This window comes from Arachis ipaensis, chromosome B09 (genome assembly GCF_000816755.2).
Source record: "Arachis ipaensis cultivar K30076 chromosome B09, Araip1.1, whole genome shotgun sequence".
NCBI lineage: Eukaryota > Viridiplantae > Streptophyta > Magnoliopsida > Fabales > Fabaceae > Arachis > Arachis ipaensis.
In genome coordinates, this window is record NC_029793.2 from 7,785,384 (window position 1) to 7,801,931 (window position 16,548).

At 34.6% G+C, this 16,548-nt stretch overlaps 2 protein-coding genes and 1 long non-coding RNA gene across 8 annotated transcripts in view; 1 reads left to right on the forward strand and 2 right to left on the reverse strand.

Moving 5' to 3' along the window:
• LOC107619794 lies at positions 4,441 to 8,049 on the forward strand. 6 transcript variants are annotated; one of them, XR_002354086.1, is made up of 6 exons: positions 4,443 to 4,969; positions 5,628 to 5,729; positions 5,820 to 6,135; positions 6,452 to 6,555; positions 6,654 to 7,214; positions 7,756 to 8,049. It is a non-coding gene; the product is annotated as an uncharacterized LOC107619794 (long non-coding RNA). The 6 variants fall into 6 exon arrangements; XR_002354088.1 differs by having other exon boundaries at positions 4,450 to 4,969; positions 6,452 to 6,737; positions 7,154 to 7,214; XR_002354087.1 differs by having other exon boundaries at positions 4,466 to 4,969; positions 7,154 to 7,214.
• LOC110266566 (disease resistance-like protein CSA1) lies at positions 10,861 to 13,183 on the reverse strand. Its single transcript, XM_021111443.1, has 2 exons — positions 11,208 to 13,183; positions 10,861 to 11,076 (listed from the first exon to the last, which is right to left on the reverse strand). Exons 1-2 carry the CDS (start codon positions 12,467 to 12,469, stop codon positions 11,046 to 11,048), a joined length of 1,293 nt encoding a protein of 430 aa, XP_020967102.1. The 5' UTR covers positions 12,470 to 13,183; the 3' UTR covers positions 10,861 to 11,045.
• LOC107614894 (TMV resistance protein N-like) overlaps positions 12,964 to 16,548 on the reverse strand; it is a 4,155-nt gene continuing 570 nt past the window's right edge. Inside the window, exons 2-4 of the mRNA XM_021111726.1 lie at positions 15,946 to 16,225; positions 13,383 to 14,481; positions 12,964 to 13,278 (exon numbers count right to left, since the gene is read on the reverse strand). Of these exons, the coding sequence (XP_020967385.1) occupies positions 12,964 to 13,278; positions 13,383 to 14,481; positions 15,946 to 16,225 (1,694 nt within the window). The remainder of the gene's footprint in view (positions 13,279 to 13,382; positions 14,482 to 15,945; positions 16,226 to 16,548) is intronic.

The following is a 16,548-nucleotide window of genomic DNA, read 5'->3' on the forward strand; positions in this document are numbered from 1 at the left end:
CTCTTACATATTATGAAAATTCTTACAAAGAAATTATATATATGAGTGACTTTACTATTTTTTTTCTTTAAATTTTACTCACTAATTCTATATAAAACATGGCATACATTAGTAAATACCTTAACCCTTTATATATAGTATTTTGTAGAAGTGTATTTAGTTTACAAATTGATCAAGTTGTGCACAAATTGCACAAATATGTGTACTAGAGTCTTCTTTCCTATTCATCTTTATCAAGTTGTATAACAAGTTAATAAATATCAACTTATGTAACAACTCATTCTTTGACTAAGTCAAAGATTACAACTAAGCTAACTTATCTTCAAGTTGCAAATTTTGACTAAAACTTTGACCATGCAAGTTGGACAACTTGCAAGTAATTTTATGAGTTTTCTAACTTGACAGGAACCATTTGCATCATGCTTGATTCTAGACCAAGCTTAAGTTCTATAATGTTCTTTAATTTTCTTGAAATTTCATCATGCTCTACTTATATCACTTATAACCTCTAGCCAATTTTGTTGACTTCAAACCAAAAGAAGAATTTTACTTCTTTTTTTCACAATCTCCCACTCAAAATTATTCTTTTAGTGTATTCATGCTACTCATATTTTCAATAGGCCAAGAGAAGATCTGCACCAATCAAATTTATCTGTACTGATTGGTTTTGTCATGATATCTGCAAGATTGTCGTTAGTGTGAATTTTCTGCATATCCACTTTTCCTTACTCCACTACTTCATGATCAAAATGATATTGAACGCATATGTCTTCGTTCTTAAGTGAAAGGCTGGATTCCTTGCGATGTGCAAGGCACTCTAACTATCACAAAATATTGGAATCATATTCTGATTGTGCCCGAGTTTCTCCATTAATCTTTGCAACCAAATTGCTTCCTTACAAGATTGTGTAGCTGTCATATATTCATCTTCTGTAGTTGATAATGCTACAATTGTTTGTAATTTTGATAACAACTTACTGCACCTCCTGCAAGTGTGAAGACATATCCTGTAGTGGATTTTCTTTTGTTAAGGTCTCCTGCGAAATCAGAGTTAACATAATCTTTGATGGTAAATTCAGATCCTCCAAAACATAAAGCAACATTAGAGGTTCCTTTAATATATCTAGAATCCTCTTTACAGTACTCCAGTGCTCTTTTTCTGGATTTGCCATGAATCTGTTGGCTATCCTGACAGACTGAGCAATATCTAGTCTGGTGCAAATCATGGCGTACATAAGGCTTCCCACTGCAGATGCATACGGTACTCGAGACATTTCTATCTTCTTTGCTTCGCTGCTAGGACACATCTCAGAAGATAATTTAAAATTAACAGGAAGTAGGGTAGATATTGGCTTACACTCTTGCATGTTGAAGCGCCGCAAGACCTTCCTGAAGTAATTTTTTTGGGATAGCCAAATCTTCCTATCTTTTTTGTCTCGGCAAATCTGCATCTCCAAAATCTTGTTTGCTAGTCCCAAATCCTTCATATTGAACTCCCTAGCTAATTGAGCCTTTAATTCCTTGACACGATCTTTGTGGGCCCTATCACCAACATGTCATCCACGTATAACAGCAAAATGATGAAATCACCATTACTAAACCTCTTGTAATATTGATACGTGCTTCAAATGTTCGTGATATGAAGAGTTCAAGTGTTATTTAGAAGTTATTAGTTTACATTTTTAGAATGTTTGAATTTAATTTGATATGTTTTGATTTTATTTATTTAATTACTAGATTGGGCCTTATGTTTATGGGCTTTAGGATTTTCTTTATTTTAACCTAATAAGAGTTTATAAGACCAAATGATAAAGAAATAAAAGATAAACAAGAAGATAAAGATTCAAACTAAATAAAAAGATACATTGAAATTGAAATAGAAACAAAAAAGATAGATTGAAATTGAGTACAAAGAGAATCACTATACTTTCTACCCAATTTCTTGACGCAATAAGAAAAGGACTCCTCAACCTTTTACCCAATACCCCGATGCAACAAGAGAGCGACTCCTCAACCTCAATTGTCCACATCATGGTTTTATCACGAAACCAAAAAGGGGTTATCAAACCTCTAAATCATTCTGTATTCCGACTACCCTAGTTTATGAGGTATTTATAACCTCTTATTAGGTTAAAATATAGAAAACTCTAAGTCCACAAACATAAGGATCAATCTAATAATTAAATAAACGAAATCAAAATATATCAATTAAATTAAAATATTCTAAAAATGTAAACTAATATCTTCTAAATAACACTTGAACTCTTCATATCACGAACATTTGAAACACGTATCAAATATGTACAATGGTCTGACTGAAGTCTGTTGTAATCAAGACTAATAAGAAGGAATCAAATCTCTTGTAACAACATCTCGGCACCTGCTTTAAGCCGTGCAGAGATTTGGTTAACTTGCAAACCAAGTTTTCTTTTTCTGATTCTTCAAAGCCTTCTGGTTGGAGCATATATATTTCTTCTTCAAGTTCACCATAAAAAAATAAGTCTTTACATCTAGTTGTTCTAGATATAAGTTACACAGCACATATAGCAAGAACTACTCTTATTATAGAAATTCTAACTACTGGAGAAAAAATTTCATTGAAATCAATACCTTCTTTCTGAGCAAATCCCTTCACCACCAGTCTTGCACGATAATGTTCTATCTGTTCATGATTGTCGCACTTTATTTTGTAAACCCATTTGTTACCAATTGTTTTCTTTCTGTCCGGGAGTGGGACAAGCTCCCATGTCTTGTTTCTGCATAGTGCTTCCGTTTCTTTTTGCATGGCTGTCATCCATAAAGAAGAATCTGGACTTTCAACAGCCTCTTGAAAGGTTGATGGTTATTCATCTTCTGTAACAAAACAATATACATCATGGTAAGTCGTGACATAGTCGGCATGCCATGATAGTTTTCTCAGTTCATATGTTGTTCTTTGAGCTTCAGCTAGTCCTTGTACAATATACTCAGGTTCTACTTCAGAAGAGTTCTTTTCTCTAAACTTATCAGTCATGTATATTGAAGTAGTTTCTTCAGTGCTATTGTTGTTTTCTTGTTCCTTTTGCAACTCGTTTTCAGCAAATATAACATCTCTACTGACAATAACTCTGTGAGGTCTCACAAACAATACCCCTTTACATTGTCAGCATAACCCAAGAAGATACACTTTCTTGATTTAGAATCAAACTTTGTTCTTTCTTGGGTATTGAACATCACCTAAACAGAACATCCAAAGATACGGAGAGAAGAATAATCAGGTGGCTTACCTTGCCACATCTCTATTGGAGTTTTTAATCCAATTGCTGTTGATGGCGATCTGTTAATCACGTAGCAGTCTGTTTTGACTACTTCTGTCCATAAAGACTTGGCTAATCCTGCATTCCGCAACATAGCTCGAGTTCTTTCTAGAAGAGTTCTGTTCATCCGCTCTGCAATACCATTTTGCTAAGGTGTATATATGCAACTGTGAATTGTCACTGAATACCCTCGTACTTGCAAAATGCAATGAAATCACCATCAGTGTATTCTCCTCCATTATTTTTTCTCAAGCACTTTATTTTCTTTCCAGTTTCAAGCTCTATTCGTGTTTTAAACTCCTTGAATACTAGAAACACATTTGACTTCTTCTTGATGGTGAATATCCACACTCTTCGTGAGTAATCATCTATGAAAGAGACAAAATATTTTGCCCCTCCTATTGATAATTCTGGTGATTCCTATACATAAGAATGAATCAAGTCTAGTATATGCTTACTTCTAGCAGTTGATCTTTTAAACTTCAATTTATGCTGTTTGCTTGTCACACAATGCTCACAGAAAGGTAGATTCACCGTTTTGAGCCCTGAAAGGAGATTACGTTCTGCAAGAACCTGTAGACCACGTTCTGACATATGGCCTAATTTGCAATGCCATATCATCGTTGCATCTTGGTCAACAGATGCAACTGATGCTTCTACATCTCGAACTATATCTCCAGAAAGCAAGTAGAAATTGGTTATTATCCGTTTTGCCTTCATGATCATACGAGCACCATTAGTCACCTTCAATGATCCATTTTCAATATTAATCTTGTACTCTGACTACAAGAAAAAAGGCTTGTCGGCATACTTTTTTCTTGCCATGCTTTTAAAGCGTGCCCAAAAGTGGTCAATGGCCATGCCTTTGCGAGGGTGGTCACTGATTTGTGATTTGGCCACGCTTTTTTTTGCCGCGCTTGAAAAGCGTAGCCATAGAGAAAAATCGGCACGCTTTTACGAGGGTGGCCACTTATTTAAAATTTGGCCACGCTTTTTTATTGCCACGCTTGAAAAGCGTGGCCATAAAGGGAAATTGGCATTCTTTTATGAAGGTGGCCACTGATTTGAAATTCGGCCTCGCTTTTTTTTTGTCCCACCTATTTTTTTCCACACTTAACTTTTTTTTTTGCTAAGTTTTCAATTTTAACCCTAAAAATGATAACAACAACACACTAGTTTTACATTGTTACCAAATTCACTTTTAACCCTAAAATTCACTTCCAAACCCTAAACCGCGTCGTCAGCTTCACCTTTACCTTCGAACCCTTCCTTCGTCATTCATCATCATCTTCATCGCACCTAGCCTTCATCGCTTTCATTATCATCTTCATCACTGCCCTTCATCGCCTTCATGGTCATCTTCATCATTCATTACAGTGATCTTCCTCGAGCTTGTCGTCGCCGTCACCGTCAGTAGTCGTTGTCTTCCTCGACGCTGCTTTCAAAGGGTTTTGAATGGATTTTCCTTGAAAGGTTCAGAAAACCCTAACCTCCATCACGCCACCATCTTTCTCACCGTTGCCACCTTTTGCGCTCAAGATCGCAACCAGGTTCGTTGTTGTGTTAACTAGCTCACCATTCCTCTTGTTGTTTTGCTTGTCGTCCTTCTCGCCATTCAGATCATCGTGCTGCTCGCCTCTCTCTCGTGGTTATGCTCACCGTGCTGCTCGAAGGTTAGTGCTCAGTTGTGCTCCATCTTCATTTTTTTAAAATGCTCCATTTAGAAATCAATCAAGAAAATTGGATGATTATTAAATGTTTTCTGCTGTTAAATTTTTATTGAATTGATTAGTGATTAGCTCTTGCTGTGCTACTGTTTTAATTTGTAAAATAGAAGATTCGCCTTGAGCAGGAGAATGAAGGCGTTCTTAGCACTGCAATTCGCAAGATTTCTCTCCTCAAGGAAATGCAACACATGAATATTGTTATGTATTCATTTTGTCATCCTAATCTCACTTCTTCTTGCTATTATTATTTGAATACGTGTATCTCTGATGAATGCTGCTTTTTAGTAATTTGTGTTTGTAGTTTCAATTGGTGAAATTCATGTGACGTGAAAAATTGGAGGGTTTTTGGTGTTCATTGTGTGTGGTGTTTTTGGTGAAATTGAGGTTTCTTTCGTTTGGTGTTTTTGGTGGAAAATTGAGGTTTCATTGTGTGGAAAATTACTATGGTGTGTGGTTTGTACTTTGTAAATTGTAATGAAATCATATATATGTTGGGATGTCTATGTTTAGTAGTTCAATCATGGTTAATCACAGAACCTGGAATGATGTTTTCTTTAATGTGAGACTTGTTGACTGTAGTGATAGTCTGTGTTTTTTATTACAGATAACTGGAGTGTGAAGGCCATCCGCAGAAAGACCACCGGCACTGGCAGGATGAGCTACCTCCATCACGTGCCTTGCCGATTCAAGAGCGGCTTCAGAGAAAGTACCTCCACGATCTATTTTTATATCTTCAGTAGTTGTGTTTTCCATCAATCATCATTTCGTTAATGCGATCTTGTTTCTATTTAACTAGGTACTGAAGTTGCATCAATGAGTCTTAGGAAATATGTGTTGCTAATAAGAAATAAAAAATAATGCAGTAAATGATGGAGATGGAATGCCAGAGATGGAAGTAAAGGCATAAACATAACATACCAAATATGAGAGAACAGAACAGGATACAAAACAGGTGCACTTAAAGAAGGTTTAAAGCGTAGCTATGTCAAACACTGAATATGTTGCAATATTCGATGCTGATTTTCGGCCTGAACCTGATTTCTTGAGAAGAGCCATTCCCTTCTTGATTGGCAATCCTGACATGGCTCTTGTTCAAGCTCGTTGGAGATTTGGTAAATAAAAACCCAAACTTATGCTTTCTTTCTTCAATTACTTTTTGGAATGAGTTGCTTAGTAAATTAAAAGCGTGTACTTGTTCTCGCTGCTACGAATAGGTCCTTTGTTCTCGCTGTTACAAATAATGTAAAAAATTCAACACAAACACCTTATATAAGGGCTTTCTAACCTTTCAGTTCCACTTTTTTAGAATTTTCAAACATGGGATACATTGTTTTCTTAAACCTTCAACAATTTTTTTCCTTTATGATTGTTGCTTGCTTTTGTTGTTACATCTTCGTTTTTGTAACTGCCAGCTTCATTTCTATTTAGGTCAATGCGGCTCTCTAGTTTGAATGGAGCAAGATCCAGATGCCTACAGATGAAGTTGTTGTGCCTTATAAGTTATGACAGTCTAGCTCCAACTACTCCTGAAGGTAAGTTTCTTTTTTGCATTTTTCTTTTGTCTGATTAGTTGATTTGAATCTAATGTAGCTAATCAATGTATTTGCTGCCTGAACTGAAACTGGTGTAGCCTCTTCCGAGGTGAAGAGCCTCTTGGACAAACTTATGGTGCTTAAGCTCAATGGAAACTTGGAGACAACTATGGGTTGCACTGGTCCAAAATATGCTGAATCTGATTTTATTATTTTACTTGTTTATTGTAATTATTTGTATTTTTTTATGCTTAGTTTAGATGCGGAATTTTCAGTATGTAATTACTTGGTTACTGGTTCGTGCTTCTTTGATACTTATCACAATGATTAGTCTGATAAACTTTATTGACTAGAATTTGGAACATCACTAGGCATTTCAATTGGTTTTTCAGCTTGGTTATTTAATCACCAGTAAAAAGACAAAAATTAAAAAATAATTTCCTTTCAAGCTAGACTTCGTCACTTTATTATTAGTATTATCATGAAAGTTTATAGATTCGTGAACGAGAAAAATTATGGAAACTATTTTTTAATATATTACATCACATTGTTCCATGCCATGTATGTAAGTCTTAATTTATGTATAAATGTAATGCAGATCTGTCATTGAAGTTCGTGATGGGCTGACTTCTCTTGATTTAGTTGTTATCCAAATTGAGGTTAGTTTACGGTCCGCTCTTTGCTTGGCCTTTATTTTGTGTCCTTTCCACTGATAAATACACGTGTATTTTTTGTGTGCACTTTCTACTGATATTATATTCCGAGTACATCTTAAACACGTGTATTTTTTGTTGTTGTTGTGGAATGTATCGTGTGTTCATTAATTAGCCGCCGTAACTTTGGTCTTTCAGCATGTCTTTGCTCATAGCTTCCTAAGCTTGGTTTATGAGTGATTCCTTCATGCATAGGTACCCTCTTGGCCATGGAGATATCTTCCCATCATTACTGAATAGTGGAAAACTTGATGCACTATTGTCACATGTTTACACCAGAACTTAATTTATTTTTATTTGTAGATGGACAAAGTCTTATATTTCAATCTTTTTTTCCTTTTTAAGAATCGTAACTATTACTATTCAAAACAAGAATGAATACTGCATGGAGGTGAAGAACGATCATTATCATCAGCAACTGCCTTTGAGCTGTAGACCTCACATGATTTTGATTAATTTACTTATATTTTTTGTGCCTGTTATGCAGGTGACTCCCAAAACATTGGCTGATGTGAAGCATGGCACTTTGATTTCTTATGAAGAGTTCAGGCACGTAACCATTGCTGCATCACCACTTCTAAATCAAGATTTAGCTGATTAAATCTGTACTGTGATGGTTGCAAATTGGCCACAAATTTAATAGTTTTAATGATCTTCTAAGTTCTAATGGTGAACTTATTTTGTCCTAATTCAGTTATTAGTTTTGTTAAAGTATTGTGATTTTTTAATTATAATTATAGCATGTAAATAATTCATGTAAATCAATAAAAAATCAATTTTTTATACCTTCTAATTTTCTGCCTTTTTTTTAATTTGACAAAAAAGCGTGGCGAAAGATTTTAACTGGCAAGCCACGGTTTTGAAGTGACTGTATGTTTGAAGCGTACCCAAAACCAACCTAATCGGCACACTTCAAAAGTGTGGCGATATGTACACTTTTCGGTATGCTTTTAAGGTGTACCTATAGGTTAAGACCTATGGCCACACTTTTTAAGCGTGGCAAGAAATGAAAGCTTGCCAACAAAAAAAGCGTGCCGATAAATCTACAAAAGCGTCGCGATAGAGCAACCGGCATGTTGGCGGATGTGACCCTTTCAAAAGCGTGCCGATAGCTCAAAAAGCATAGCAAAAAGCTATTAGCACACTTTTTGTACTTTTCGGCACGCTTTAAAAATATGGCAGAAAGCTTATTTTCTTGTAGTGCCTTGAGAATCTAACAGCCCAACAGATAACAAATTTTTTCTCAGGTCATTCACATGTTTTATACCTTGAACTGTATGGATGGAACCATCAAACATATTAATTTTGATGGTACTGATTTTTGCAATTTCTAAGGCATGATCATCTCCCATGAGTACAGATCCTTTTGAAATAGGTTCATAAGTGCTAAACCACTTATGATGTGAAGTAATGTGATATGTTACTGCACAATCCAATAGCCAGACATCAGCTAGTGATTTATTGTCTTCATGACCAATAGTAGCTTCGATGCACAAAACATCTCCATCAGGTGTTTGCAATACAACCATGTGCGGTAGTTGCATTAGCAGTTTTCTCTGTGTTCTTTTTGTTGAACTAAAATCTTTCTTTAAGTGTCCTTTCTTGCCACAATTGTAACGAGTAAGGTTCTTCTTTTGAGACCTTGATCTACTACAATTTTGAATCCCACTAGAGCCACGTTTCATTGATCTGCCTTTCATCAACGACAAAGTTTCTGCTTGCTTTGAACTCTCCGTTTGATCATCTTTATTTTTGCGCCTGCTTTCTTCTTCAAGAATAGCGACAGCAACATCATCAAATCGAAGTTGATAAGCAATATTGTTATTTGTGATGTTGATGATAAGTTGATCATACGAGTTTCGTAAACTTTGGAGAAGAAGTTCAGTATGTTCATTTTCTATAATTTGACACTCCATGGCTGTCAGATGTGAAAATACAGTATTAAGATTGTTGATGTGATCTGTCATCGATGCAGATTCACTCATACGAAGAGAATAAAGCCTCCTTTTCATGAATATCCTATTGTGAAGTGACTTTGTCTCGTACAACTTAGTGAGTGCCTCCCAAATCTCCTTTGCTGTTTGTTTTTCTAAGATGCTTGATAATACGAAATCTGCCATAGCCAACTGTAAATTAGCAACGGCATTTCTCTCTATCTCTTTCCACTTGTCATCATTAGTGTCGGTAGGCCTGCCTTCTATTGCTTCTAAGCAATTCTCCTTTCTCAAAATTGTCTTGATCTTCAATTTCCAAAGGAAAAAGTTATCCCCATTGAATTTTTCGATCTTAAATTTTGTTGCCATGATTCTGACACCAGCTTATCCTTTTGCAGCGGAAGATTAAGAACCTAAAGCTCTGATACCACTGTTAGGTACCAGAGTTAATAGGGACAAAATAACAAAACTAAAATTTGTGAACGAGAAATAGATGGAATTGAACAAGAATATAGACAATAGTGAAAATAATATGACAAAGTGGTAAAATTACAATCTCTCACAATACATAGAGAAGTCTACAATACTCTCTTACGTATTATGAAAATTCTTACAAAGGAATTATACATATGAGAGACCTTACTACTTTTCACTCTAGGTTTCACTCACTAATCTATGCAAAACATGGCATACATTAGCAAATGCCTTTACCTCTTATATATAGTATTTTGTGAAGGTGCATTTGATTTACAAGTTGATCAAGTTATGCACAAATTGTACAAGTGTGTACTAGAGTTTTATTTCACATTCATCTTTATCAAGTTGTATAACAAGTTGATAAATATCAACTTATGTAACAACTCATTCTTTGACTAAGACAAAGATTGCAACTAACCTAACTTATCTTCAAGTTACAAATTTTGACTAAAATTTTGATTATGCAAGTTGGACAACTTATAAGTAGTTTCATGAGTTTTCTAACTTGATAAGAACCATTTGTCTCATACTTGATTCTAAACCAAATTTAAGTTTTATAATATTTTTTAATTTTCTTGAAACTTCATTATGCTCCATTTATATCACTTGTAACCTCTAGCCAATTTTGTGTCAAACCAAAAGAAGAATTTGTTTTTTTTTTTTTTTTCACAGAGAGAATTCAGAATCTTGTGTTGCAAGAAAGACAGAGAACAAAAGACAATTGTGTACAGAGAGTGAAAATAAAGTTGTGATTGTATTATTACTCATGCATTGCTGTGTATTACAGAATAATAGAGGTATTTATATACAATGAGACTGAGAATGGAAAAGGATCGGATATGCAAAATTATTTATAACTAATTTGTAACTAACAGTTATCATTTTCATTACTTGCTATATTATCAACACAAACCAATCAAAAGTAATGCATCTTAAAAAATCCATTAAAATTTAAAACATTGATATAGAACAAAAATCAACCATAAATAGATATAAAAAGCAGCCGACAAATCCTCACAGTATAAAAATACATATTTTGTGTTCATAAAAAAATTAATTATGTTGTTAATAATATACAAGTTTAATTATTTTGTTGAAAAAGAGATTATATAAAGCAACATGTATAAATGTAAGCAAATTAAATATATGGTGAGTATAACTGATTTGATAGCTCTTTTGTATTTACAAAATAATTTTTAAACTGACTTTCATATAAAAATAATAAGTATAGCAAGTGAACACAATTTTTCTTGCATCTAACCGTTGGTTTAGATTTCACCAGCATGGTAAAAAGAAAAAAGGATAGACCGATAGAGGGACCATTGAATCATTCATTTATCTCCGCATTACATGAGTTTCCATCAAGTTAAATGTGGAAAAGTTGTTCGAGTTTTTTCCTGTTCATTTTTTTGTTTAAAGAGGAAAATTATTATTATTATTAACAAATCTGGCTAGATCATGCATATATTAAACTTAATTATTGCTCAATACTCAATTATAATAAACAGTTTATTAATTGAAAGATTACCTCAAGTTTTCTATTGATTCAACTTCAAGGATTGAGGAAGCTTCCAAAACGTTCTGCTTAAATTTCTTTGCTGGAGGAACTAGTTCTATCCATTCCAAGCCATTTTCTTCATTTGGAGATGCAATGGCTTCTGACTCAAAAACTTCCCTACTTCTCTTGAATCTACAGCCTCTTGATTCCTTCTCCATATTTGTGTATATCCAACGGATGCCACACGCTTTTATAGCCACTTCCTCCTTGTTTGGTAGGCAAGCAAAGAACGTGACTGCCAGATTCGTATTCTTGTCATCATCAATGACATTTCTTCCTCCTATTATTTCCATTATCTGCTTACAGCATTGTGAATCATACCACAGTAACACATGATCTGACAACACATTCATCTCAAGTCCAGGCCTAAAGTCGCAGTGCCATTCTATTGAGGACGAACTTGCTATATGGGTCCTTTCACCCCAACTTGTTTCCAAGTAACATTCAAATCCAAACCTAATTTCAAATACTTCACCCATGTTACATGGTTGTATTGGAGGAACAACCAAGTAAAATAGGAAACCAAAGAAATTGGAACTTAGTGGCAGTTGAATGCTAATGGAATTTTGTGAAGAGCAATGATGGAACAAGTCATCAAGTTTCCTGCCTCTAACTGGCAAGAAATAACAAACCTTGCCAACATTAGGATTATGCTCACTGACATAACCATCACCATCATCAACAACAGTGCATTCTTCATTTCTGCTTTCTTCTAATCTTGGTGATAGTTGTTGTGCTTTAGCCCTAATTTCCATCCTAATAATGGCATCTTTCAAAATGGTAAAGTATGACTCTTCATCCAACTTCACGCAGTTTAGGAACATGAAAGTAGTACCATGCTGTCTCTGTAGTTGTTCTGTGGAACTTGACACTGTCCTCAAAGATTTGCAGTCCCAGGCCTTGAAGTCATGAACGGAAGGTGGAAGCGCTGGCAAAAGTTGTAACCTTTCACAATGACAGATTATAACAATCTTGAGCCGTGGAAGAGTTTTAATGCTTTCTGGAAAGGTCATGATATTAGTGTTATGCAGGATTATGAACAACAATGATGATAACAAAGAAATGCTATCTGAGAGTTCAGTTAAACTTTGGCACCCATCAAATTTCAGTTGTTTTAGATAACGGAAGATAGGGCTAGGTAGGATTGTACGTAAGGTGGCCACTGGGTCAGATTTATGACTAATAGGGTCTGAAAGCATGATTTGATTGGTGTACTTTTCAGGAAGATCCATCAGGAGATCACTTATTGGAAATGAGAAGTTTGTAAGATCTTGAAGATGCACAATTGATGATGGTAGTTGTTTCAAGGCAGTTGACCTCAAATGGACATGAATATTGGACTGATTTTTTGAAATTGGGATTGAGAATTCTTGCAGATTTGGGCAATCGTAGGCAACCACTGCGCGAAGAGACGATGAACAATTGTTGCTTGAAAGGCTCTTTAAGTTTTTTGCATCCGTGCACAGCTAAATAGTCAAGTTTTGGAAGGGAGAAAATAGAAGGATGAACTTGAATCAAGCTTTCACATGCACTCAGCCATATTGAATTTAGATTTGGGGCACCTGAGAAATCTGGACATTCTATCATTTGTTTCGAGCCATTCAGTTATATTTTCTCCAAACTTGGAAAATTCTGCAGTGACATACAATGAATCAAGCAAGTTAATATTCATTTCCTTTCTTAAACTTATATCACTGTAAGGGATAAATTTAGAAGGGAAAAAAAATTACCTGTGGCCCATCCCAAAGCTTTTCAACATCACTGTATGGCATGGAGAGTTCAACAAGCTTGCTAGGCCAAGAAGTGGTTGACAGAGATTTTTTAATGGACATCCATCCCATTGAATATATCTCAAGTTATTAGGCAACTCCAGATTTGTTGGAAGACTCAATGTATAATCAACTCTCTTTTGTCCATAACCATTGTTGCTAGCAAAAGCCAGTAACCTTAGGTTTGGCATCTTTCTAAATGCATTGGAGCTTATACATATTTCTGTCTGCTGAGTCAAATCCAAGTATATAGTTTCAATAGTAGTGGATCCCTGAAAAATAAATATAATATAATTAAAATTAGAGTAAAATTGTATTATATAAACTATATTTTAAATAAAAAAAGATGTGTTTTGTTAAAGTGTTATTCTCTTACTTTATCATTTTTTAATATGTCGCAAACTTCATCTGGTTGCCACACTCTGCTCCGCTTTCCAGGGTTCTTGAGAGATTCTTCGCACACAATTTTGTGACCCATTTCCTGTATCAAGTCATGCATTTGTATGCTTTGATTCGTAGCTATTGATATAAGAGCCTTGTCTAAAAGGTTTCTTATTCCAATATCTGCGTAGAAACCACACTCGTTTAATATCATTGCCACTTTTTCTTTCTCTTGCCCTTTGAAAAAGCATGCAATATCTAGGAATATATCTTTCTCTGTATCATCCAATTCATTGAAGCTCAACCTCAACACTTTCTGAATATCTGCATTAGGAATCCTCTTTAGTTTTGTCAATGCATTGTCCCATTCCTTTTCAGTTTTGGAATGAAGAAATGATCCCAAAACTTTCAAAGCTAAGGGATTTCCTCTGGCATAAGCAAGTGCCCTTTTTGATAGATCCCAATATCCACCATTTTCAGGAGGATGGATTTTGTTGAAGGCATTCAAGCTAAAGAGTTTGAGAGAGTTCTCCTCATTCATTTCTGTGACTTCATGGATGTGATCCACTGATCTACTCAGAAGAACATGCTTATCTCGGGTCGTAACAATAACTTTGCTACCAAGTCCAAGATAATCTTGTCCCACTCCAAGCAAATTTTCTAGAAGCTCAGAAGTATTCACATCATCCAGTACAATGAAAACTTTCTTACGCCTCAATCTGCGGATTATAGCAGAAGACACAATCTTTGGAGTGGTAATATGAACATGTTCGTGCAGCAACTCAGAAAGAAGTCTATTGAAAATGTAGTTGAGGCCATGCCTTGAAGATTCTTCTCTTACATTGGCCAAGAAACAACAACCTTGGTACTTGGGAGAGAACTCTTGAAAAATGGCAGCCGCAATAGTGGTTTTTCCAATGCCGCCCATGCCCCAAATCCCAATGGTTTTAATACCCCTTGAGTGAGTCAGTACAGATTCAATGCATGCATAGTTTTGGTCATATATGAAAGGGCTTCTGAGTTCACTTGTATATTTGTGATCCAATTTCTGGACAATCATTTGGATTATGTTTTCAATAAGATCAGATTCAGTCCTAGCATGTGTAAATAAAACCCAAAAATATTAAATGAATACAAACCAAAAACCGGGAGATAATTAAAAATGCTTTTTATTTACTATGAAAAACGTAAGCATTTTTATTTTGTTTATTTGTTATAACCATAGATAAAGCTGATAATTAAAAATGCTTTTTACTATGAAAAGAACAAAAGTGATTAGAAAGGGTTAAAAACATGATAAAAAAAACTAAAAAAAAAACTTCTTTATAATTGACAAATAGATTTCATATTTAGCACAGTTATAACTGGTGCATTTGATCGAAATTTTCATGAAAATATTTAGATAATTACTTAAAATATACATAAAAAAAATTAGAACACAATTTTAATTGTTATCTTTGGAAAAATAATAATAATATATGATGCTAGTCAAGATAAGAAATATTATTTAAATAAAATTTATAGATCAAACTCCTCTCAGTATCTGTCCTGAAGAAAATGTTAGTTAGAAACTAACTTTGGTTTTTTCAACTAATAATTTGTGAATATTTTTCTTTTTATTTTAGTTTTCTTTTTTCTCATAACAAAAACCTAATCTTTGTTCAGTATTTTGTTCACTAACTATTAGTAAATTTTATAATACTTTTTTTATTAACTAAATTTTGAATTGATTCACTTATTCATGTCGAAATTAAAGCTTTTTAGTGAGAAACCATTATCAAATTAGAGGTTTAATTTACATGTTTGCTAATTTTCTACAGGTCCCAATATTGGTCAATAATAATCAATTCAGAATTATTCTCCGATCCTGTTGTTGCACGTTAGGGTTCATGAGTGCAAAAGGAGACAACACCTTTATATTTGAACCGCGGTTTGCCTGATCTTATTATGTTGACGTCACCGGATGATGTTATCTTACAAATTAAAGGACATTATTGTTAACAGATATATTCCAACTTTTAATTTGAGGAAAAGTATATGAAAATAAAGGATTATCCAAAAATTAAACAAAATCACATTAATTTATAGGGAAAATTCCACTCCTCTTCTCTGCGAGATGCTAAAATGACACTCTCCTCCCCTCTATTTTATAAATGTACATTCATCTCCCTTCTCATTTTTAAAAAATCTCCTCTTTAGTCCATTTTAAATTTTTTGTGTTATCTAATGTTAACTTTATCCATTTTTTAAGAAAAAATTATTTTTAAAAAAATATCCATTAACAAAAATTTTATTTTTTATCTTTAAATTTTGCTTACCAAAATACCCTTTAATAAATTATTCTTTTATTGATTAAATTATATTTTTACCAAAATATTTTTTAAAAAATTAATAATTAAATTATTTTTTTCTACATACACACAGACCCCTCTTTCTCACCGTCAGGCCCTCTCCGCCTCCCCACCGCGATCCACTCCTCTTCTATCACCGACATCTGTCTCGTCGGATTCACCACCATTGACAAAAATCACTTCTCTTTCATGAACCAGATGTGTTACTGAAGCCGCCGTTGCAGTTGGTGTTGAACTTGTTCAGCCTGGGTCATGACAGTCTCATGTGGACGTCCCTCAACTACGGCGGGCGTACCGTGTTCCTGGAGGAGGACAAGGCCTAGATCAACCAAGTCCAACAGAGGATTCCCGGCTTGGAGTCGTACCACGTGGCCTATGACACCAAGGTCCACCCGGCAGACGATCTCATCAATATTGGAATGGAGGAGGAGGGGTGCAAGAAGGTGAGCGACCCCAGGTTCTCCAAGTGCCAGCTGGCACACAAAAGCTATACTAGGCGCACACCATTACACCAGCAACAATAATATTAACGGTTCCACTAAGTTACCAACAGCATATCTGCCAACTTCTGCCAACTCTTATTTATAATTGTGTTTCATGGAAGTGTGTTCGTGGATGTGTCTAATAAAAATATCTTTTTTATAGCTATGTTTAATAGAAGTGCCTTTATAGATATATTTTCTGGATGTGTCTCTTTATATATGTATTTAAAATATATTAATTATTGGACACATCCACGAACACACTTCCATGAAACACAATTATAAATAAGAGTTGGCAGATAATATGTTGGTACCCTATACTTTTCCT

Coding starts and splice junctions, on each gene's coding strand:
- LOC110266566 (XM_021111443.1), bottom strand. CDS start 12,469: ATGGATCTTCCTGAAAAGTACACCAATCAAATCATGCTTTCAGACCCT. Junction 11,077..11,207: donor GAATCAATAGAAAACTTGAG/GTAATCTTTCAA, acceptor AAAAATGAACAG/GAAAAAACTCGAACAACTTT.